Below are 18,760 nucleotides of genomic sequence, written 5' to 3' on the forward strand. Positions count from 1 at the left end.
TAGACATGTCCCTGTCAAACCAACACTGATCAGTATAACAGACAGATCAAAAGTGATACGCTAAAACATGAGAAAAGTCAACTTATCACTGCTTATTTTTCCGTTGTTCTAATTTTAAAGAGTCAATTGGTATAGCCTGGGTACAAATTAAGTAGGGTTGATCCCAGCCTACAGTCCAAAGGACCAAAAATAAACTCGAAGGTGTTTTCAGCTAGAGGTACTGAGGATGCATTAGGTAGTTCTCTAAGTCTATAAAGAAATAAGAAAGGGGCGTTGTGACAGGCAGAGAGCTTCGATCAATGTCATCAATGCTCTGGCTGCTTGTGATACAAAAAGACTCACCTTTTCTATAAAAGCTGGCCTAGATCTCAGCACCCTGGCCTGAATTTCAACAAGGACATTGTGTTCTGCCTCATATTTTATATATACATGATCCCTGATTAAATGTCTTCACCATTTAAAATTTCTAATGCAATCCTAACTCGCATACACCTGCAAAAAGATACCTATTTTCTCAAAGACAGGAAAAGGTAAAGATTTGGCTTTTCTATTTTGGAAAACAAACTAACATTCTGTATCATGAAGTGACTGTTTTGGAAAGTAGAAACGTATAGACAGACAGACAGAGATCAAACCTGAATAGGAGACTCTACTTCCACCTCCACTCGTTTCTTCAAAATAGATTTTTTGGGCATGGATGGGATTTCCTCAGGCCTATATGTATACCGAGGCTCAGAAGTCTGTAGTGTGTTAGTCAAGCCAGGGATCACATAACCACTGCCTGAAACATCATGATTCAAGTTTCTACTACGCTCTTCTTCTTCTCTTTTCCTCCTTGCACGATCAAGTTCTCGGAATTCTTCATTCAGGTATGATGGGCTCGGGCTTCTACTGCGGCTGCGGCTTCGTCTGCGATAGTTTCGTGTTCCTGATGAGAAACTCTGATGCTCTCCACTCACACCATGCATCTTCTCGTCCTTTTCGTACCGTGGACGCTTTATTTCTCGTCCCCTCTCATCTGGCCTTGATGGGTATGAGGATTTCCTGAGTTTGTCACCATCTCTGTCAGATCCACGAGGCAGCTCTTCTCGACGACCATAATGCGGACTATAATCTGAACGGTGGAGGAAAACATCTCGGTTGCGGTAGTCTTCATCATGTCTCATGATGAAGGGACTTGAAGATTGATCTTCATGTGATGGGTATCTCTCAAGGCCTCGAGGACATGAGAGGCCTCTAGTGAATATTGGACCATCAGCCATATCATCCCTGTGTAAAAGAAGCATGAAATAAACATACGTACTTGAGCCAGAGTAAATTAAGTTTTACAGCTACTCAAGAGTAAGAAATTCCCAAATCAGTTTCAGAATAACTTCTACATCATTAAAGAGAAACAATATTTTATGTACTCCCTGGAGAGAGGGAGATTTATTTTTAATGGTACTATACATCCTTCCTAGGAAGTCACCTGCAAACACAGTGACGTGAGCAATTCAACTCATACTGCAGAAGGAGAGCCTTGAAAAATTGATAGGATGGATTTATTCCTGTGAAGGAGAAAGACTACATGTTTTAAAAGGAACTATTACTATCATATTTCAAACCACAATCCCTTTCCTCATCTCTCCCAGCAAGATGCCAAGGTCACATTTCATATGAATTATTCAAGGTATAATTCAGTCTCACACTGGCAAATACAACCAGATCCTCTTTTTGTCTTCAGCTGTGGATAAGGATCACAAATTTTAGCAACATTTTCTGTTGCAATAGATCTGTAGACAGGACTGTCACTAATCACATGCATAACTATACCCAAAAAGCAGCACCGTTTTTGATAAGGTATCTATGAACCGGGGGTAGTAATGTAATAGTATCATTCCTTTGTGCCAGCCTCTGCATTATTACACATAGTGGGTGCACAATGCACACCACCAGAATAACTAGCTGCATTTCTTGGAATTTCTTCTTTTGGACCGATTCCTACACATATATCTCCAATTAGGAGCACCGTTTTAACTAAGGCCTTTTTCCCCCACCCCTAAAAACTTTTCTGGGATTGTTCTTTAGATCAGGCAGAAACAAACCAAACCAGTTGCTGTTTTTACTCACAGGAATTTCAAAAATATAGCAAGATCCTCCAAGAACGGGAATCAAATGTGCTCCTTAAGTGAAATCAGTAGGACAGAAATCGTGAATAGTAAAATGCCTTGCCTCACTGATCAAGACATCAACTTGAGATAAACTATGTATGATTGCCTGAATCCTCAAAAATCACCTCCTCCTACCAAGAAAAGTCCCTCCATAGATCTGAGGGACAAATCAAGTCATGCCAAATGACATCTTCAAAATAATTTGCAGGTAAATTATAGGCCCGGTTTTTAAAGTCACCAGACTAAAGAAAAACAGACATAAACAGACAAGGTCTTTTTCTTGCATATTTTCATAGTTTACACATGTATATTTAATAACAAAACCAGCAAAAAACTTCACTTTATCTCTAACTTGCATCATTGCAAAGTACTTCATGTTATTAGATGCTTTATCAGTACAACACATCTTATAAGGCAAATACGGTATACAGCAGTACCCACAGTATTAGATGGTACCTTTCTGGTTTCCAGCAAACTACACACATCCACCCTCTCCAAAAGCATCAAAATATCTAAAAAGTAACTAGAATTAAATTTCACGTGTAAATGTTGCTGTTCACAGCCTCCATAAAGGTATGCCCAACTCCAGTGTCACCTTTTCCAAGAGCCTGCTAAACCTATACAAACGGGATGAACGCACCTGGTAGAGTAACAGATGTATTTCACCATACAACTTCAGATGATTTTTGTGCAAATAATTTGCATGCATGCTTGCCAGGTGTCACCTACAATTAAAATGCACTGACTGCAGTGACAAAGCAGAAGGAATATTTAATCATGTTTCAGAAAGAAAGGAACAGTAAACCTATGACACTTACAACTAGAAAGATGATCCAAATACACTCTGAACAGTTAAGATGCAGATTTAAAACCCAAAGATTAAATACAGGTGTGAGGAATAGGATTACTTGCCTTACAGAAACTGTGATTCTTTGAAATATGTTTTCTATAAATACAGTCCAACAGCCATGTCCCTTTTAACTGGTTTGGGTGCTTTTAGTCAGCAATGTCCACTACAGGCTATCGCATCCCTGAGAGAGCATATAAAGTGGTACCACTGTGACCACCCCAATTCCTTCACCAACACAGAATCCGTGAATTACTGGAGTTTGCAGTTTCAGGGAAGGAGAATAGACCATAGACTACATAGACATGATGCCTCAGAGAACTGCAACTAACGTAAGGTAAGTTTACTTTTTGACATATTTATTCAGATATACAGAAACATAAATAAATAATGGTATTCTGCTGTCAGCCACCAACAGGACTCCACCTTAACAGGCAGTCTTTGAACAGGATGTGGGATGAGCTGCTCATACTCAAGCCAACTGTCACTCTTGATATTATGCCAAAAAAATGCTATTTCAGAGCACAGATTAACACAGACCAAATCTCTGCAGTGATATGGTCTAATCTTTTGGATTAACCTCAGATGAAAGAATTGGTGGGATGCTCTGTATATCTTATGCCAGCTCAGATAGTAGTAGAATGTCTTAAAAATACTGACAGAGGGAGAGATGGAAGACAGGGAGAGGGATAAGATATATTCTTCACTTTAATAGTCTGGGATTCTGGAAGACAAAAAAATACTAATCTGTTGAAGTAGAATACTGAAGCTGCTTAGATGACCTTGAAGTCACAGGCCAGAAACACTCAGTATGCTTACTTAGACATGTGCAGGAGGCCAGGTGCTCGAGAAACTCAGGGCAAGTTCTTACAGATGTTTTAGGATGGACATGCAAATGGATATACACCCTGAGAAATTCTCGTGGGGCATCCTGAAAATCCACTGCTGCATGAGAATCCAAAAGCATCCCCGATTTCCATCCTTTGGTATTTTATTTCTTTTATAGGCTAGTGAACCCTTCTACTGTCCCAAGGCCCTGCAAATTAAAGAGAATAATTTGTAAAAGTGATCGCTTGAAATCTCTGAGTAGTTACCAAAAACAGCTGAGAATAACTAAATTCAGAATTATTTGCTTCCGTTACTTCAAAATTTGAAGAGGTATCTTCAGAAAACACTATTTTTTCTTTTTTTTTTAAATTTAAACAAGAATCAGAATGTACCACATGTAAAAAAAAAAAAAAAAAAAAGAATATGATATGCCCAGTATTAAAACCAACGATGATTCACAATAAGGTGTACTTTAAAGCCTAGTGACAGATATAAAGTCTGTGTCTCAGTACCACGGCAGCCTCTCAGAGGGGAAAAAAAAATAAATGATAAAAATGTCCTTAACCAAATATAAAGTGTCTTTTAAAAACAACCAAAATGGCTAAACAGTGAAGAAATTTGGAAGTCAGAAGTAGTACCAAGAATGTTTCGGAAAAGCTAAGGGATGACTTAGGTTGTCACACACTTAAAGCTTCTGGACAGCAGGCACCTCTCAGAAAAGTGCAGCCAGCACAAACAGATTGCACACAAAAAAAAAAGTAAATGTAACCACATGGAGTCCTTGCATACCTACACTACAAATATATGGGAAGTCACTTAAAAATTGAGGTCTACACGGTCTCACTTTCTCTTATTCTCATTCTGATTCATCTGTCACTTTTATACCTTCTCAGGAGTCTATTCTGACCATTTTTTTACATCTATGGGTCCTGTAACAGAGATAAAGTGAAAGTTGTCATTTTCACTTGTATGTTAAAATAAACTCCACTGTACCTGATTGTTATGGTTTGATGAACCCCTAACAATTTATTGTCATTTAGACAATTACTCTATCAGCCGATGACCCCTCCCCACCCAGGAAAGGGAACTGGGAAAAACAAGGAAACCTGAGGGTTGAAATATAAACAGATTTAATAGAATAAGACTAAATAATTAATGTTAATAATACTAAAGAACTAGTATTGATCTCGATACCAATATAAAATATACAAGGATTATACTCAGCCAATTCTATCAGCAGGAAGCTGTGCACTCCTAGCAGTGGACCGCAAACGTCAGACACTGTGAGTACTACAGCTTCGGGAGGAAGGGAAGGGCTCAGGAGCTCGGCACCGGGGCAAGAGGTTCTCAGGATCGCAGCCATCATAGAAGAGGAAAAATTTTCTCAGCATACTTACTAATTTATATTGAACGTGATGTTCATGGTATGAAATAATTCGATTGGCCAGCTTGGGTCAAGTGCCCGGGTCTCGCTCCTTCTTGTCCCCGCACCTGGCAAGGCTCGAAAACACCGAGACCTTGAAACCCACATACCATGGCTGGCTATAAAGTAAATATTTTCACAAATTCAGACGCTAGAGTCTTCTAAAAATGCAGTTTTCCCAAGCATTAGAAGAGACCTTACTGAAAAGGAAAATTACTGAAAAATAAATTAATCCCGTGTCACTCAAACAGGACACTGGTGTTGTTTCTAACCATGCATCACAACCACACTTCACTGGAGAAAAGGAAGCAAACGGACAGACATAACCCCTACCCCACGTGTTCTTAATTTGCCAGAGCACTGCCAGTTCTTCTACATGCCGTTTCCTGCTCATTCCAACCACTGTACTCTCCCTGGCCACATGCACTCATTTCATTCAGATGACTGCAGACTGCACAAGGGATTTATAAATCCAACGCTGGTCCCAGGAGAATTGAGGTAAAGGCATAAAAGTGACAGTACTGAAAACTAGTCTCATTTGGTTTTCTGCACCTGCTAAAACTTAACCTTACACTTGAGAAAAACAGCGAATTTACTTATTCTGCTCACTTCTTTTTTTCTCTCTTTTTTTTTTTTTAAACAGTTGGGGATATTTGCATCAAAAATTGAAGTTGTAGCGCTTTTTTTATGTGCTGGGTGTTTATCCCTGACTTGAAACTGCAACTGTATGCTCTGAGGCACAAACTATGCCATTTTTAACTTTGCAATTCAAGACCGAAAAAAGGATTTTATTTGCACAAAGTCTTCTGATTTTACTTCTTTTGCCAGATTACACCTGTTCTCCTACTGAAGACAAAGATTTCCAAACAGTATCTACTAATACTTATACTTCAGTGTTCACAGCAGTATTTTTAACATAAAAGACGTCTCTTCATTAACTGTGTTTCTCTCCAATCTCAATCAAGGGATTCTAATACTTACTTTATCACGTATGAGACTGTCAGACTATGTTCACTTCTCTTCTGCAGGGTTTTTAAAGTCAAAATAATTTTTCTTCAAGCTGCACTAGAGCTTTCTTCTGGACTGTTCTCAAAAATCAGGAAAGTAGATAATTTCTTCCAATAAATGAGGAAGTTGAAGATTTATGCTATCCATAAACAACCTTCCTTTCAGTCAGGACTAGGCAGGTTCATAAGAAACAGAAGAAGGTGGCTGAAGCTGTGAAATGTCAAATGAAGCAGCTCCCCCCTGCTCTGAGCATTTTTAGTTTATATGAGTTACACAAGCAGTTGACAAAGATCAGAGAAGAAATATCAGTTTAGAGTTACTATGAACACAGGCAGTGACTTTCGTTCAGGAATGTCCTGCACCACAGCTTGCTGGAGGCTGGGGGAGTATTCCAGGGAAGCATCACTACATGCCTGCCCTCTTACGCTCGTTTCCTAGGCATTCACTGGGCTAATTAGATGTTTGGTCTCACCCGGTACAGCCATTCCCACGTTCTTACTGTTTTACAGACTTGAATCCCCACCTGTGGAGGACCATACCTGTCACTCAGGTTATCAATTGGTGAGCCCAGTCTATCAGGCAGCCTCCTTCGCTCTGGTGTGCCAATGCAATACCGGTCATTACCAACAGTAATCCGCAAACTCTGTTCCAGTGAAGACTCAGAGCGGAGACTCGGTGAACGTCTCTGTAAATTGAAGAAACAGTGCAAGCCCATCAATCAGGGAATTTTAATCTCAGCCTACAGAAAGGCAAGTGACTCTGCTCTGCTTAACATATGAGACTTGGGGTAGATGGATCAATTGAAAACTCGAACTAGAAGAACAATTGGTCCAAATACTTCCATTGTCTTTAGTTACTAAAGAAAGGGGAAGGTATTGACTGCATTCATTTCTCATCCCAGATGCCAGTAACATGTTCTAGATTTACATTATCTAGAAGGGAAATTTTCAACTCAAAAATACATTTCATAAAGCACCATTTTGAAAGGTGGAAAAACAGAGAAGTCCAAAAAGTCCCAGATTTGCTGCTGTCCTCCTTTCTTTGTAGAGGAGAAGCAGCTAAACAAACAGTGCATAAAAAACAGTGCCAGGAATTTCTTAATAAAAGTGTCTGGATTTCTGGCCCTTTCCAGCTTTAGTAACAACATGAACCAAAGTATAAACCAGTGTAAACAAAGATTTTCCTAGCAGTGATATTTTCAACAGTTTTCCTCACCTCATGCTGCTTTCAGCAGATAAGCGCAACAGAATACTAAAAACATCAGTGACTATAGAAACACCTTCTATAATAGAATTTCCATTGTCATTATTTATTATTGGTAGAGCTAAACCAGAGCTAAGTAAAGTTGCATTTGAAAAAACTACAGCAGAGAAGGCCTGAGCTAACTGTATCTGCACAGACCTTCCTTTGGACACATACCAATACAGAAAATGTCATTACTGGTAAGTTATACTTAACTAGTTAAGCCTCACATCATTCTAGAATATGGAAATAGAATACAAGAATGACCAAAGTAAGGGGAGTTCCGCAAGAAACAGAGGAGACTGCCTGAAGACAGAGATACTTGATTTACTTTTTTATACCAATATGGTTTAGATTCTGCTAACAGGAAGCAATGAACCAGCCTCAGTTCTGCCAAATCAGTCAATCATTGCATATTGCTTTCACTGCTGAAAACTGCAGTAGCAAGCAGCAGGTGCACTATGTTGTCTGCATCCACCCTGAGAAGATGCAGCAGAATCAGCTCAATTCTCCAAGAGACCAAAAGAAGAACAGTACATAATCTCCAACAAGAAAGCAAAAGAATTCCCTCACAAATTTGCCTGACAAAATTTACATGCGTTGTGGTTTCGGCCAAATTTACCAAAACCAGACTGACAGATGGCCCTTCCCCCCTACCCCCCAAAACAGAGGAGAGGAAGAGATAAGGAGATTTACAAGCTTAGAATGAACTAAACTACTTTAATGAAGAATTAATATTAAAATCAAAAAGAAGAAAATAATTAAATAGATGCAATATATACAAAACTGTATCAAGCTCCCAAGATGACAATCACGTCACCGGCAGGCACTGGGGAAGTCCCAGACTGGACTCAGCGACGGACGGGAACTAGGTTCCAGCTCTGGAGTCAGGAACACACAGATCGGGATCAAAGGCAGATGAACAGACAGAGTCCTCTCTGGACGTCGGCCATTGAAGAGAGTTGACCCTTTGATCCCTCAGCTTTTATACTGAGCATGGGGCAGATGGGATGGGCTACCCCAGTTGGTCAGTTTTGGGTCACCTGTCCTGTCCACTCCTCCCCACTGATGTGACCCCTCTACACTTTTTCCATTTCCGACCCTCTAACGGGACAAATAACGAAATTGGCTGACCTTGGTTGTTATAGCAATAAGTATAAGCAAGGGCCTCTCTGCATACCATCCCTTGGCATGGAGCACAAACACTGGTCTTATCACTCTGAGAATAAGCAGTTTTCTCCAACAATATGCTGTTAATTCAAGGAAGCTAGAAGAGGCCTAGCTAAAATGTAAAATTACTGAACACAAAATTGGTTCTGTTTTACTTCAAACCGGGACAATGTGCAGTACAAATCTGCACTAGAATCCATTGTGCACATAACCTCATCCTAAGGTAATATATTAGTGATTTCTGTTTTGCTCTATTAAGCTGAATCCCAGCATTTATCAGAACACATTTTACTTACTTTCTAAATCTAACTGTGTTGTATAGCACAATACAAGCCTGCAACAGCCTGGCTGAGATACAACATATATATACAAGGTGCATGTTTCTCATACAAACACAGTCTGAAGGCTCACATGTGCCCAGTATAACACTGAATTTTGAGGGCTGCCTCAAGAAGTGATTATCTTGAATGGCATCTTCTTGCCATCAAGACTGTTAGCAAGTTGGGCACATCCATCTCCAGGAACTGGAGACAGAGGAGTGATGATTACATTTCAAAACAAACTTCTGGGCAAATGAAAGAAACAGTTTACGTTTAGAAAGTTTGGGATATTAGGATTGCCTATGACTGCCATATGGATTGCCCAGAGGCAGCAGTTACAGTGGTACATATTTGAACTTCCCGAATTATTTTTTTTTTTCAGTTTGAGAAATTCCAGTTTTAACAGCTTTTTCATTTGGAGCACTGAACACCACTACTAGTCATTCCTACCTATGCACTACACTGCATTTTCCTCCCTTCGTGTTCTGGTGCCTAAGCCAGTTACCATTGCCATATTATTGCATAGGCTGCACACCAGCTCTTCATGTCTTCTTTCTCTGTTGACCCAACATAGTCTATTCCTCTAATTTCAGCCAATTTTCTTACAAGAAAGCAAAGAAGCTGACAGCAACTATAAAAAGAACAAGCATGCAGGTCAGCAGGGACAAATAAAGCAGCATGTGTCAGCTTTACAAGAACAAATAAAGTCCGCCAAAATTGCTCACTGTACAGCCCTGACCTTCCTCTCCTCCATTACATTTTTCAATATTCACCCCAAACCTTTGCTATTACTCCATGCTCTTCCAATTCCCACAAAGTTTTCCCCAACTACTAAGAAACTAACACTATCTGCACTTGCAGTGTCCAATGTACAGCTCCACTGGCAGTTAGCATCCCAGCTATGCAACAGAAAATGGGAAACGATGCTGATAACCTGGGAATGCATGGCACTCCATCTCAAAAAAAAACAAAACCAAAACCAAAACAACTCCCAGAATCAAGAAAAGGGAATAAGAAATCTCTAAGGCTGCTCCTTTGATACTCCAATTCATATGAAGGGTAGGGACAATACCTTGGAGCTTGTACTCAAAACTTTCTGCATCTCAACTCTATAGCCTTACCTCATCAGTGTCTCTATTGCACATCTTACATCTTTCACCCTTATGCATATACTCCCACTTCCAAGTCCTCCTTCCTTGTTGCAGCTTGAATTCTTCTTCCTCAGTCTTCTGTCTGAATTCATATCCTTTCAGTGACAGCTCTAAAATGCCACTTACTAACACATTTGCGTAAAGCTCCATGTTTCCACACTTTGTATACTCAAACTTCTGGAGAGGGTTGTCTTAAGTCATATAAATCTGAAAACTTCATTAAAACTTTACCCAATCATTCTGACTCAACGTATCTCCTGTCTGCTTCGTTCTGATCACGCTTAGTTCCACTGTTTGGAAAACATCAGCATAACTCCAGCTTTTATCTTTCTCTAATTAATGCTAATTTTGTAACCAGTACTTCTAAGAAGTAAAATCAACCTGTGTATGTACTTTATGCTTTATAACATCACATAACAAGAAGAAGTAGTATTGCTCAAACACCTTTTGGTTGACAAAAAATTCCATGGAAAAAATGTGCACGATATACACTCTAAGAACTACTGACATTAGGCTTTAGCATGTGCAAGAGATGGGACAGGTTAAAGAGCTGTATTAAATTGTCTCAAGATCCCTCTTACTGTGAGAGCTGCTTCCTAGAGAAAGTTTTTCCTTAAATGCAGTAATATTCTTGTAAATAAACAAAAAATTAATTTGGCTCAGCAGTTCAGCGCTAGCTAACTTGCTACAGCCTAATTTCTAGGATTAATAATTCTTCAATCCTTCTTCTCTGGAATTAGAATACGCAAGAAAAACATGAAGAATCTGCAGCAATTTGCTGAGATGGCTACTGTAACTTGAGCCAGATGGGTGCAGAATAACACTGGAAGAATAGCATTTGTCAAGAATAATGTTTGTGTAAAGTAGGGGGGTTTGGTGGCTTTTTTTTTTCCCCCTAAAGGGGGAGTGGGAGGCTTCCAATTAAAAACTCCTAGGTCAAATTTCTCCAAGTCTGAAACACTAACACATTCATCATTAAAAGTTCTGTTGCAGTCGGCACAGGTTCACAGCCTATCATGGATACAGTGAAATGGCAGGCTGAGTGATGGTGAAGTCCGTTTAAGAAAGTTCTGCTCCTCTATCCCAGTTTGTCATCCCCTCAGTTGTGACCGTGCAACTGTCCATGGAGCTATAACACAAACTGACATGAATCAGGTTAAAAAATACTTCCTTTAAAAAAATTTCTTCTTTTCAGCCTAGGTCTTACTAGCAATGCAATCTGTAGGGCTACCCCACAGATAACTTATAGGACTCAGATAACAGGTGAAATACAGCCTGAAAACAAATGGCCAGAGGCAAGCTTCCCAGCCTGGCTTGGCTTAACTGTCAAATACAACACTATCGTCCCATACCTTCAGGACAGCTCACCTTTAAATAACAAATAGCACCAATAGCTGAATTTTAACTCCACTACAATCACTTGTGATCTCTTCTATGGCTACAGCTCCAAAGAAATCCAATAAGAACCTGTACTGCCATCAGAAAGGGCAATCCCCATTCTCTCTTGGGGTCTCACCATGCAATGAATCATACGAGACAATGTATTTTTCTTGGATTGACTTTCAGCCACATCGTTTCCTCAAATCAGCTCACTCTGTAACTTCACAATTATAAGTGTGAGCACAAGGGAAGGGGCAGAATATACTCCAGAGCAAGAGGAAAAAGTGAGCACACCATTCTTTTTAATTGTACACATGCTGGATTGAGTGACCATGGAACCATACCCTAAAATATCCCAGTATGAAAATCTCTTCTTTCAGTGCAATACAAATGCACAGTGAACCTATTACAAGCCACAACTAACAGTTAATCAGAAAAGATGGTCATTGCACCAAAGAGTAACAGGAGAAAACCTAAGTGAGTGAATGACACTGGCTCAAAAAAAAAAATCGGCTTTATAGTTTGGTTTAGTACGAAGGTGTCTGCATCCAAGATGATATCACTTCAGATGCCAAACGAGAGTTTCACGTACCCAAATCAGCTTTTGTCAAGACTGAGCAAGAAGAATGGAACACCTTGTGCATAGCTCCCAACTATAAAGCACTGCCTATCAAAGAATACCTCACAAAGATATAAATCTGTAACACAGTCTCCTTTGTATGCACACGACAGCAGAACTAAGACAAAGTACTCATTCAACATCCTACTAAAAAAATTATTTTCCCATAAATTAAACGATATTTATTCAATAACACAAATCAGTGCTAAATGGAGGAAAGCAACTTGTTACATCCTTTGCCTTAGCAAAAGATAGCATCATCTTTGAGCCTTATCTAAAATGGCTCTAGCTGATAAGGGAGAAATAAAAATGTAACGGAAATTTAGGGAAAAACATTAGTTTAAATGGAAATCGATGATTTTTTTTAAATCCCGCTCTCTCTCCCCCCCCCCCCAATTTTGGCTCCCTAAGGAACAGGGGAGAAATCGCCCTTCTCCCTGCACACAGGGAGCACAGGGAGAGCCCGCGGCCGGTGCAAGGACCCCGCCGCGCCAAGTTCGGGGCTCTCGCCCCGCTGCCCCCCCCCCCCTCCCGCCCTTCCACCGACTGACCCCAGGGCATAGCCGGGGGGCCGAGGTACCGCGGAGCGGGGGCCGGTGCCGGGAGAGACACCCCCCGACAAGTCGCGGGGGACGGCAGGGCCGCCATCGCCGGGGACCCCCTGCGGCCTGACAGCCCCGAGGGAGGGGGCAAGCCCCGCACCAAGACCCCCTAAGCGCACGGCAGTAGTTACCCGGCTGCTGCTGCCGTCTCCGTGCTCGCTCCCCCGGCGGCCCCGGGTCCCCCCGGGCACCGGTCCTCCCGGCGGCGATGGCAACCTCCTGCTGCGGTGCGGCGACGGCGATCGGCGGGAAGCGCCGCGGTGTCCCGACGGGGAGCGGTGGCGGCGCGGCGGGGGACGGGGCGAAGCGGAGCGCGGCGGAGAGGCGGCAGCGGCGGAGGCGGCGGCGGGCGGCGGTGGCGGCCGGCCGCGGCCTGGCCCCGGCCCCGATGTGCTGGAGCGGGAGGCGCGGGACCCCGACGAGCTGCCCTCTTTCAGCCGGTGGGAGGAAGACGAGGACGAGGGGCCGGAGCGGCCGCTGCTGGAGCGGTACATGATGGCGCTGACGGCCTGGGGGTCCCGGCGGCCTGCGCGGGCGCCCCAGCTCCTCTAACCTGGCCCCCCCCTTCCCCGGCTGCCCCCCCCCGCCCCCCGCGCGTGCGCGCCGCCGGCCGCCCTGCGCGCGCTCCCGAGCCAGGCACCCCCGGGCCCGGCGGGGGAGGGGGGGAGGGGCGGGGTGAGCCCGGGCCGAGGAGGGGGCGGGGGGCGGGAGGCGTTGCTGGGGGACGCCCGCACAAAATGGCGGCCGCTGATAGCCGGTCACGTGTGTGGCGGGGCGGGCCGCAGACCGGCGGGAGGAGTGTGCTGCCGTTGTGCTCGGCGGTGCGCCGCGCCGCGCCGCTTCCTTCCCTCTTTTCCCCGCTTCTGGTCCCTGGCGGCCGCAAAGGGGATGCGCTCGGCTGCACCGTCCACTTTGCCTCCCCTCCGGGGCTTCCCGCCGCGCCGCCCCTCTCAGCGCTCCCGGTCGGGGGGCGAAGGCGGCGGTGGGGAGAGAGGGAGAGGGAGGGAGCATCGCCTGGGCGGGTGGGGAGGTTGTAGGGGGCTTTCCGCTCACGGAGGCTGAGGTGAGATATTCTGTGGGCTGTGGGCCTTGTCTGGGCCTTGCTGCAGCTGGTGTGCCTATGGTGACTGCAGCCTCTAGGTTGAAGCCGAAAGGCTTTGGTTTGGGTTTTGGTGGTGTTTCTCTCTTCCCCATAGTGTGCCCCCAAGCTTGTCGGTTGTCCTTAAGCTGGAGTATGTTCCAAGAGCACTCCGTGGCTGCTTGATGAGGTGATGCTGAGCCTAAGCCTGCAGCTCAGAAAACTTCTGAACAGATTTCCTTGCTGTGCCTGCCAGGAGCTGGGATGACATGGTAGTGGAGGAATTGCTTCCCACCTTCTTCCTCTCCTCACCGGAGCACACGCTACCGACCATGCTTAGTGCAGGCAAGTGAGTATGACGGTTTCGATTCTTCTAAGTGAAGCATGAAAACTTTTCTCTTATTTCGTGTGGGGGGCCGTCTCTGGTGAGGAGGAGGAAGAAGAGTGTTTTCCATTAACTGAAATGGGCTAGCAGGAGAAAGAAACGCAGAAATGAATGAAGGTTCTGATAAAATTCTCCTTTCCCAAACTCCTGAGCCTTTGTATCTTGTTTAGAAACTGTGAGGTTTCATGCATTAGATTTGTAATTTGTTGTTAGCTAGATCATAGAATCATAGAATGGTTAGAGTTGGAAGGGACCTTAAAGATCATCAAGTTCCAGCCCTCCTGCCTTGCGCAGGGACACCTCCCACTAGACCATGTTGCTCAGAGCCCCATCCACCCTGGCCTTGAACACTTCCAGGGATGGGGTATCCACAACTTCTCTGGGCAACCTGTTCCAGTGTCTCACCAGGCTCACAGTAAAGAATTTCTTCCTGATATCTAATCTAAATCTCCCCTCTTTCAGTTTACAACTACTACCCCTCGTCCTATCACTACATTCCCTGATAAAGAGTCCCTTTCCATCCCCCCTTTAGGTATTGGAAGGCCATTATAAGGTCTCCCCGGAGCCTTTTCTTCTCCAGGCTGAACAACCCCAACTCTCTCAGCCTGTCCTCATAGATGCCATATGAGGGCCTGTATTTGAAGACCCATTCAATTTTTGCAGACTTGGGTGAAATTTTGCCTGTGGTGGTGTGGGGTTTTTTTTTAATGTATTTACTAGAACATAACACATAATTTGAAGCATACTCCTTATAACAGTGGCAACAGAGAACAGCAGGCTGGTGGGTGGGGGTCTGTCTGATACTATAATAAGGTATTTCTGCTGAGAGTGGTTGGGTACAATTCTGTATTAAAACCAACTGCCCCACCTTGACATTTTCCAAGTGAATGCACCACTAAACAGGCTCAGGAAATGCGCTCAATTATGCCAATCATCAAAATAAGCACGAGATATATAAAGACTATCTTATCTTGCATTACCACTGTCTGTTCCTCCCCCTTCTCTCCTAAGCTTGATAATGTTTATCAGTGACCTTAATTCAATTATAAGTTTCCTGGGGTAAGAATTTCATCTTTGAAGATGCCCAGCAGACTGTGGATCTGCTCCTGGTGGGAGCAAAATTGCAATGATGGCGGAGGCAATGGGTACTAAACCTGTTCCAACTAACTACTCGAAGCAGCAGATTTGGTGACTGTGCTTGTAAAGCACAGAGTCGTGCTTTACGATAACTAAAAAACTGTTGTGTACATAGGAATTTCCTCTCTAGTTTTGTATTGTAGATCACATCCAAACAGTTTATCATTATAAGAATTATACTGTCATCCCAAATGTGTTCTGTTTCTTCATTAAAAGGAAAAACATGTTTTCATGCATTAGCATCAGGTGTCTGTGTCAAGTGCTCAGTTTCACCAACTAAAATAAGTAAAAACAGCCTAGCAAGAGAGAGAAAATGAACTTGCTTGGTTTTGGACGTCTCTTCCATGCTGTTGCTTTCTTTACATCAGTTTTAAAAAATGGTTTTAAACCACAGTTTGGTTTCAAAAGTAAAGAGTAAAAAGCCACAAACCCAAGAAACCCAGCAATACTTTGTTCTTCCTGTCAAAGTTTACATGCATAACTTCACATAAATATCTAAAAGCTTTCCAAAATACCAGAACATGAAAATATTTTCTAACTTATTTTTGCCTTGTATCCAAAGGAAGTGTACAGATGTCCTAGTGGTTTCTCATGCTAGATTTCAGTGGCATTTAGATCACATGTAGATGACATCCAAGTAGTTTGGAAGGCAAAAGAATCCAGATATCAGTAACTAGTCAGAAAGTTAATTAAAACTTCTATCTGTGTGCCGGTAAGTACACTGCTCAAGAAAGGAATGGTAAAAAGAAAGCAAACAGCATATGTGTTGTGGTGTTAAAATATTTCAGAAGAAGAAGAAAAAAAAATCCATTTGTTGGAGAAAAATACTTGGCTGACTAGTGCTCATTAGCATTTTGTAGCACCCTGTCATCTTACTGAGTGTGGCTTTACAATTACAATTTATAAACTCATTCTGTGCTAATTGTAGTGTCATGTTTCATCACATGCCTTAGCGAGTTAAGTTTTTAAAGGGACTGCGCACAGATAGTAGGATTCAATGAAATTATTCCTAAAATACTGAACTTTTGGCCCTATGGTGCAGAGCAAATTGAGAGTTTTCACATCTTTGCAAGAGGAAGTGCTGCAATTTGTCTCGGGGACTGAGAATGTTGGGCAAGGTCCTTACCTGCTTTGCGGAGGTTTTTGTAATACTCCTGGTGCTCCAGGCTCTTACTGGGCAAAGGAGGTGCCAGCCAGTCTGCTTTCCTACAAGTTCAGCTCCCAAACTCCTCTTTGGAATTCCAAAGCTCATCTTTGAACTTGCGATTAGTTGCTGCTTGGAGAGATTTTAACTGATTGGATGCTGAGGGAAATGTTGGGGTAATAAGGTGTCTCTGAATTCTCATTAGGCATCAAACAAGAAAGTGATGGGAGCAAACAACGTTGAGAAGGAAAAGAACAGAATGAGAAGAGTTAGCAGTAGCTCAGTATGAACAAGTAAACAGAAATCAGAATTGAAGTTAGTTCAGGTGGGACCGTTAGGTTAAAATGCAGTACGGTAACAGAGAAAATCATAAGACTTTAATTACATTTTTTTATCTTCTTGCATCTGAGTCAAGACTAAATCCAGGGGTGTGAGACAACCATGCAGCCTTCCCTCTGATGTTAAATGGCTAGGCTACTAGTAAGAACAAAGACAATTTATGTGTTTATATGACAAAGTGAATGTTCTTATGAGAAGATGTGATAGCAGACATTCCTGTGTTTTCTGAACTGTGCATTAATTTTTCCCGTGGAAAACAGGGAAAAACATGTATGTTTTGTCTTCAGATCCAGGCAAAGCAGCCTGTTTGTGAAAAATTTTGGCCTGAGCCAAGTAATCAAGCCTTCCTTGCTCATGACGTCATGGAATTTGAGGATGGTTCAGCTGATGGCAGAGTTCTGGCTGGGAGCACAGAAAATGCATCCAAACAGACAATTGCATTTAGAGATTTTACATCCATAATTACAAGGTTAATATTTCTGAATTGAAGGTTTGTCTAGGCTGGCTTCTGTTTCAGCTCAATATTTACTTTTAGCTGGGAAGTGGAATGGGCATGCAGCCTACACTCCTTCCCTGACTCCACGTCCTGGGAGGGGTATTAAGTAATCTGTTATAAAATAAACATGTAAGAGAAGGGGGGGGGGGGGGGAGGGGGGGGCAGTTTCCTTGTGCCAGATTGATATACTCCCGAGTGAGGAAGAGCTTTCTAGAGCATTTAAAACCTCTGGATAATAGACAATGAATAAAATCTGTCCTGCATTGGCCTGTGTGGGTGGATTAAATTAAACCTGATGTTGGAAGGTTTTTTTTTCCATTTTGAATGCTCTGATTTTTTGATAAATGTCAGGTGTAGGATTATTTATAGTGCGCAAGGTACTTTGTAAGCAATATACCCACAAGCCTGTACTCCACATGGCCCACATCTTAAATCAGTCAAATACATAGCAGTAAATGTCACAGGCAGCACTATTCAGGAAGAGGGGAAATAGCCAAGAAGGAAGCATAAACAGAAGGAATGTCTATTTAGATTCTTGCCATGCTCCTATTTAAATGTACTTATGTGGAACAGGCACCAGTGATTTCAGATCAGTTAGGGTGGATTGGTATTCTCCTAGGGTTCCTTGTTTTTAATATCCTTTATGTTTGTTTTCCCATATGAGTGTAGATAGTGCTGTCTGAAGCAAAAAGGGGTTTGGGGCATCTGAAAGCTGTCTGTCTTTCAGTTGAAGTGGAAAAGTTCCTGTTTTCCAACATGAAGAGGTTAGGAGAGATGAGCAAGCAGAAAGCAGCACATGGAAAAAGGAGAACGCTAGAACGCAATGTGGCTGAAATGGAAAAACTCTGAGAGTGGTTAGCTTGAGAGCGAGGATAGTCTTTGTCCTGGTATCTGAGAACTTCTCTGGTATCTTATTAAGTCAGGATAAGTGGTTATTTGGGGATTTTTTGTTTTGTGGTGTTTTGGGGTTTTTTTTGGTTGGCTTGTGGGTTTTTTTTTCATTTGGAAATAAATAAGATATCAGAACCACGAGATCTGAAAGTTTCACTTGTGTGCAGCTCATGCTTCAGCCTCACACATCCCCTATTTACTATCTTGAGAGTTTGCTGCTTTCACAGCACTTTTTTTTTTTTTTTTTTTTTTAAACGGAAGCTTCCTTGAGCAGAGAGCACATAAAACTTATTATCAAGGCCTCTGTAGGAAAGTTTATTCTAGAAACCTTTGGACAACCTGTGAGACAAAGAGCAGACTGCCCAAATGCATACAGTGGGCAGTATCAGTAGCCAGCTTCATCGCGAAAAGGCAGCCTTGCAACTCTGACACACAGGCAAAGATTACTTTCAGGGCTGTGAGAAATCAGAATCGTCAGAAATTACAATTAAACAATGAGATATAGATAGAGGCTTCGGAAAACTGCAGTGTCCTCCTGCTCCTTTCAAGG

General features: G+C 42.6%; 1 protein-coding gene across 1 annotated transcript in view; it reads right to left on the reverse strand.

Annotated features, from left to right (window-relative positions):
* ZNF318 (zinc finger protein 318) overlaps positions 1-13,234 on the reverse strand; it is a 28,947-nt gene extending 15,713 nt beyond the window's left edge. The window contains exons 1-3 of the mRNA XM_074164838.1: positions 12,872-13,234; positions 6,796-6,941; positions 636-1,269 (exon numbers count right to left, since the gene is read on the reverse strand). Coding sequence (XP_074020939.1) covers positions 636-1,269; positions 6,796-6,941; positions 12,872-13,234 — 1,143 coding nt within the window. The remainder of the gene's footprint in view (positions 1-635; positions 1,270-6,795; positions 6,942-12,871) is intronic.
* Between the last annotated feature and the right edge of the window lie 5,526 nt (positions 13,235-18,760).

Source organism: Numenius arquata, chromosome 2 (assembly GCF_964106895.1).
Source record: "Numenius arquata chromosome 2, bNumArq3.hap1.1, whole genome shotgun sequence".
Taxonomy (NCBI): domain Eukaryota; kingdom Metazoa; phylum Chordata; class Aves; order Charadriiformes; family Scolopacidae; genus Numenius; species Numenius arquata.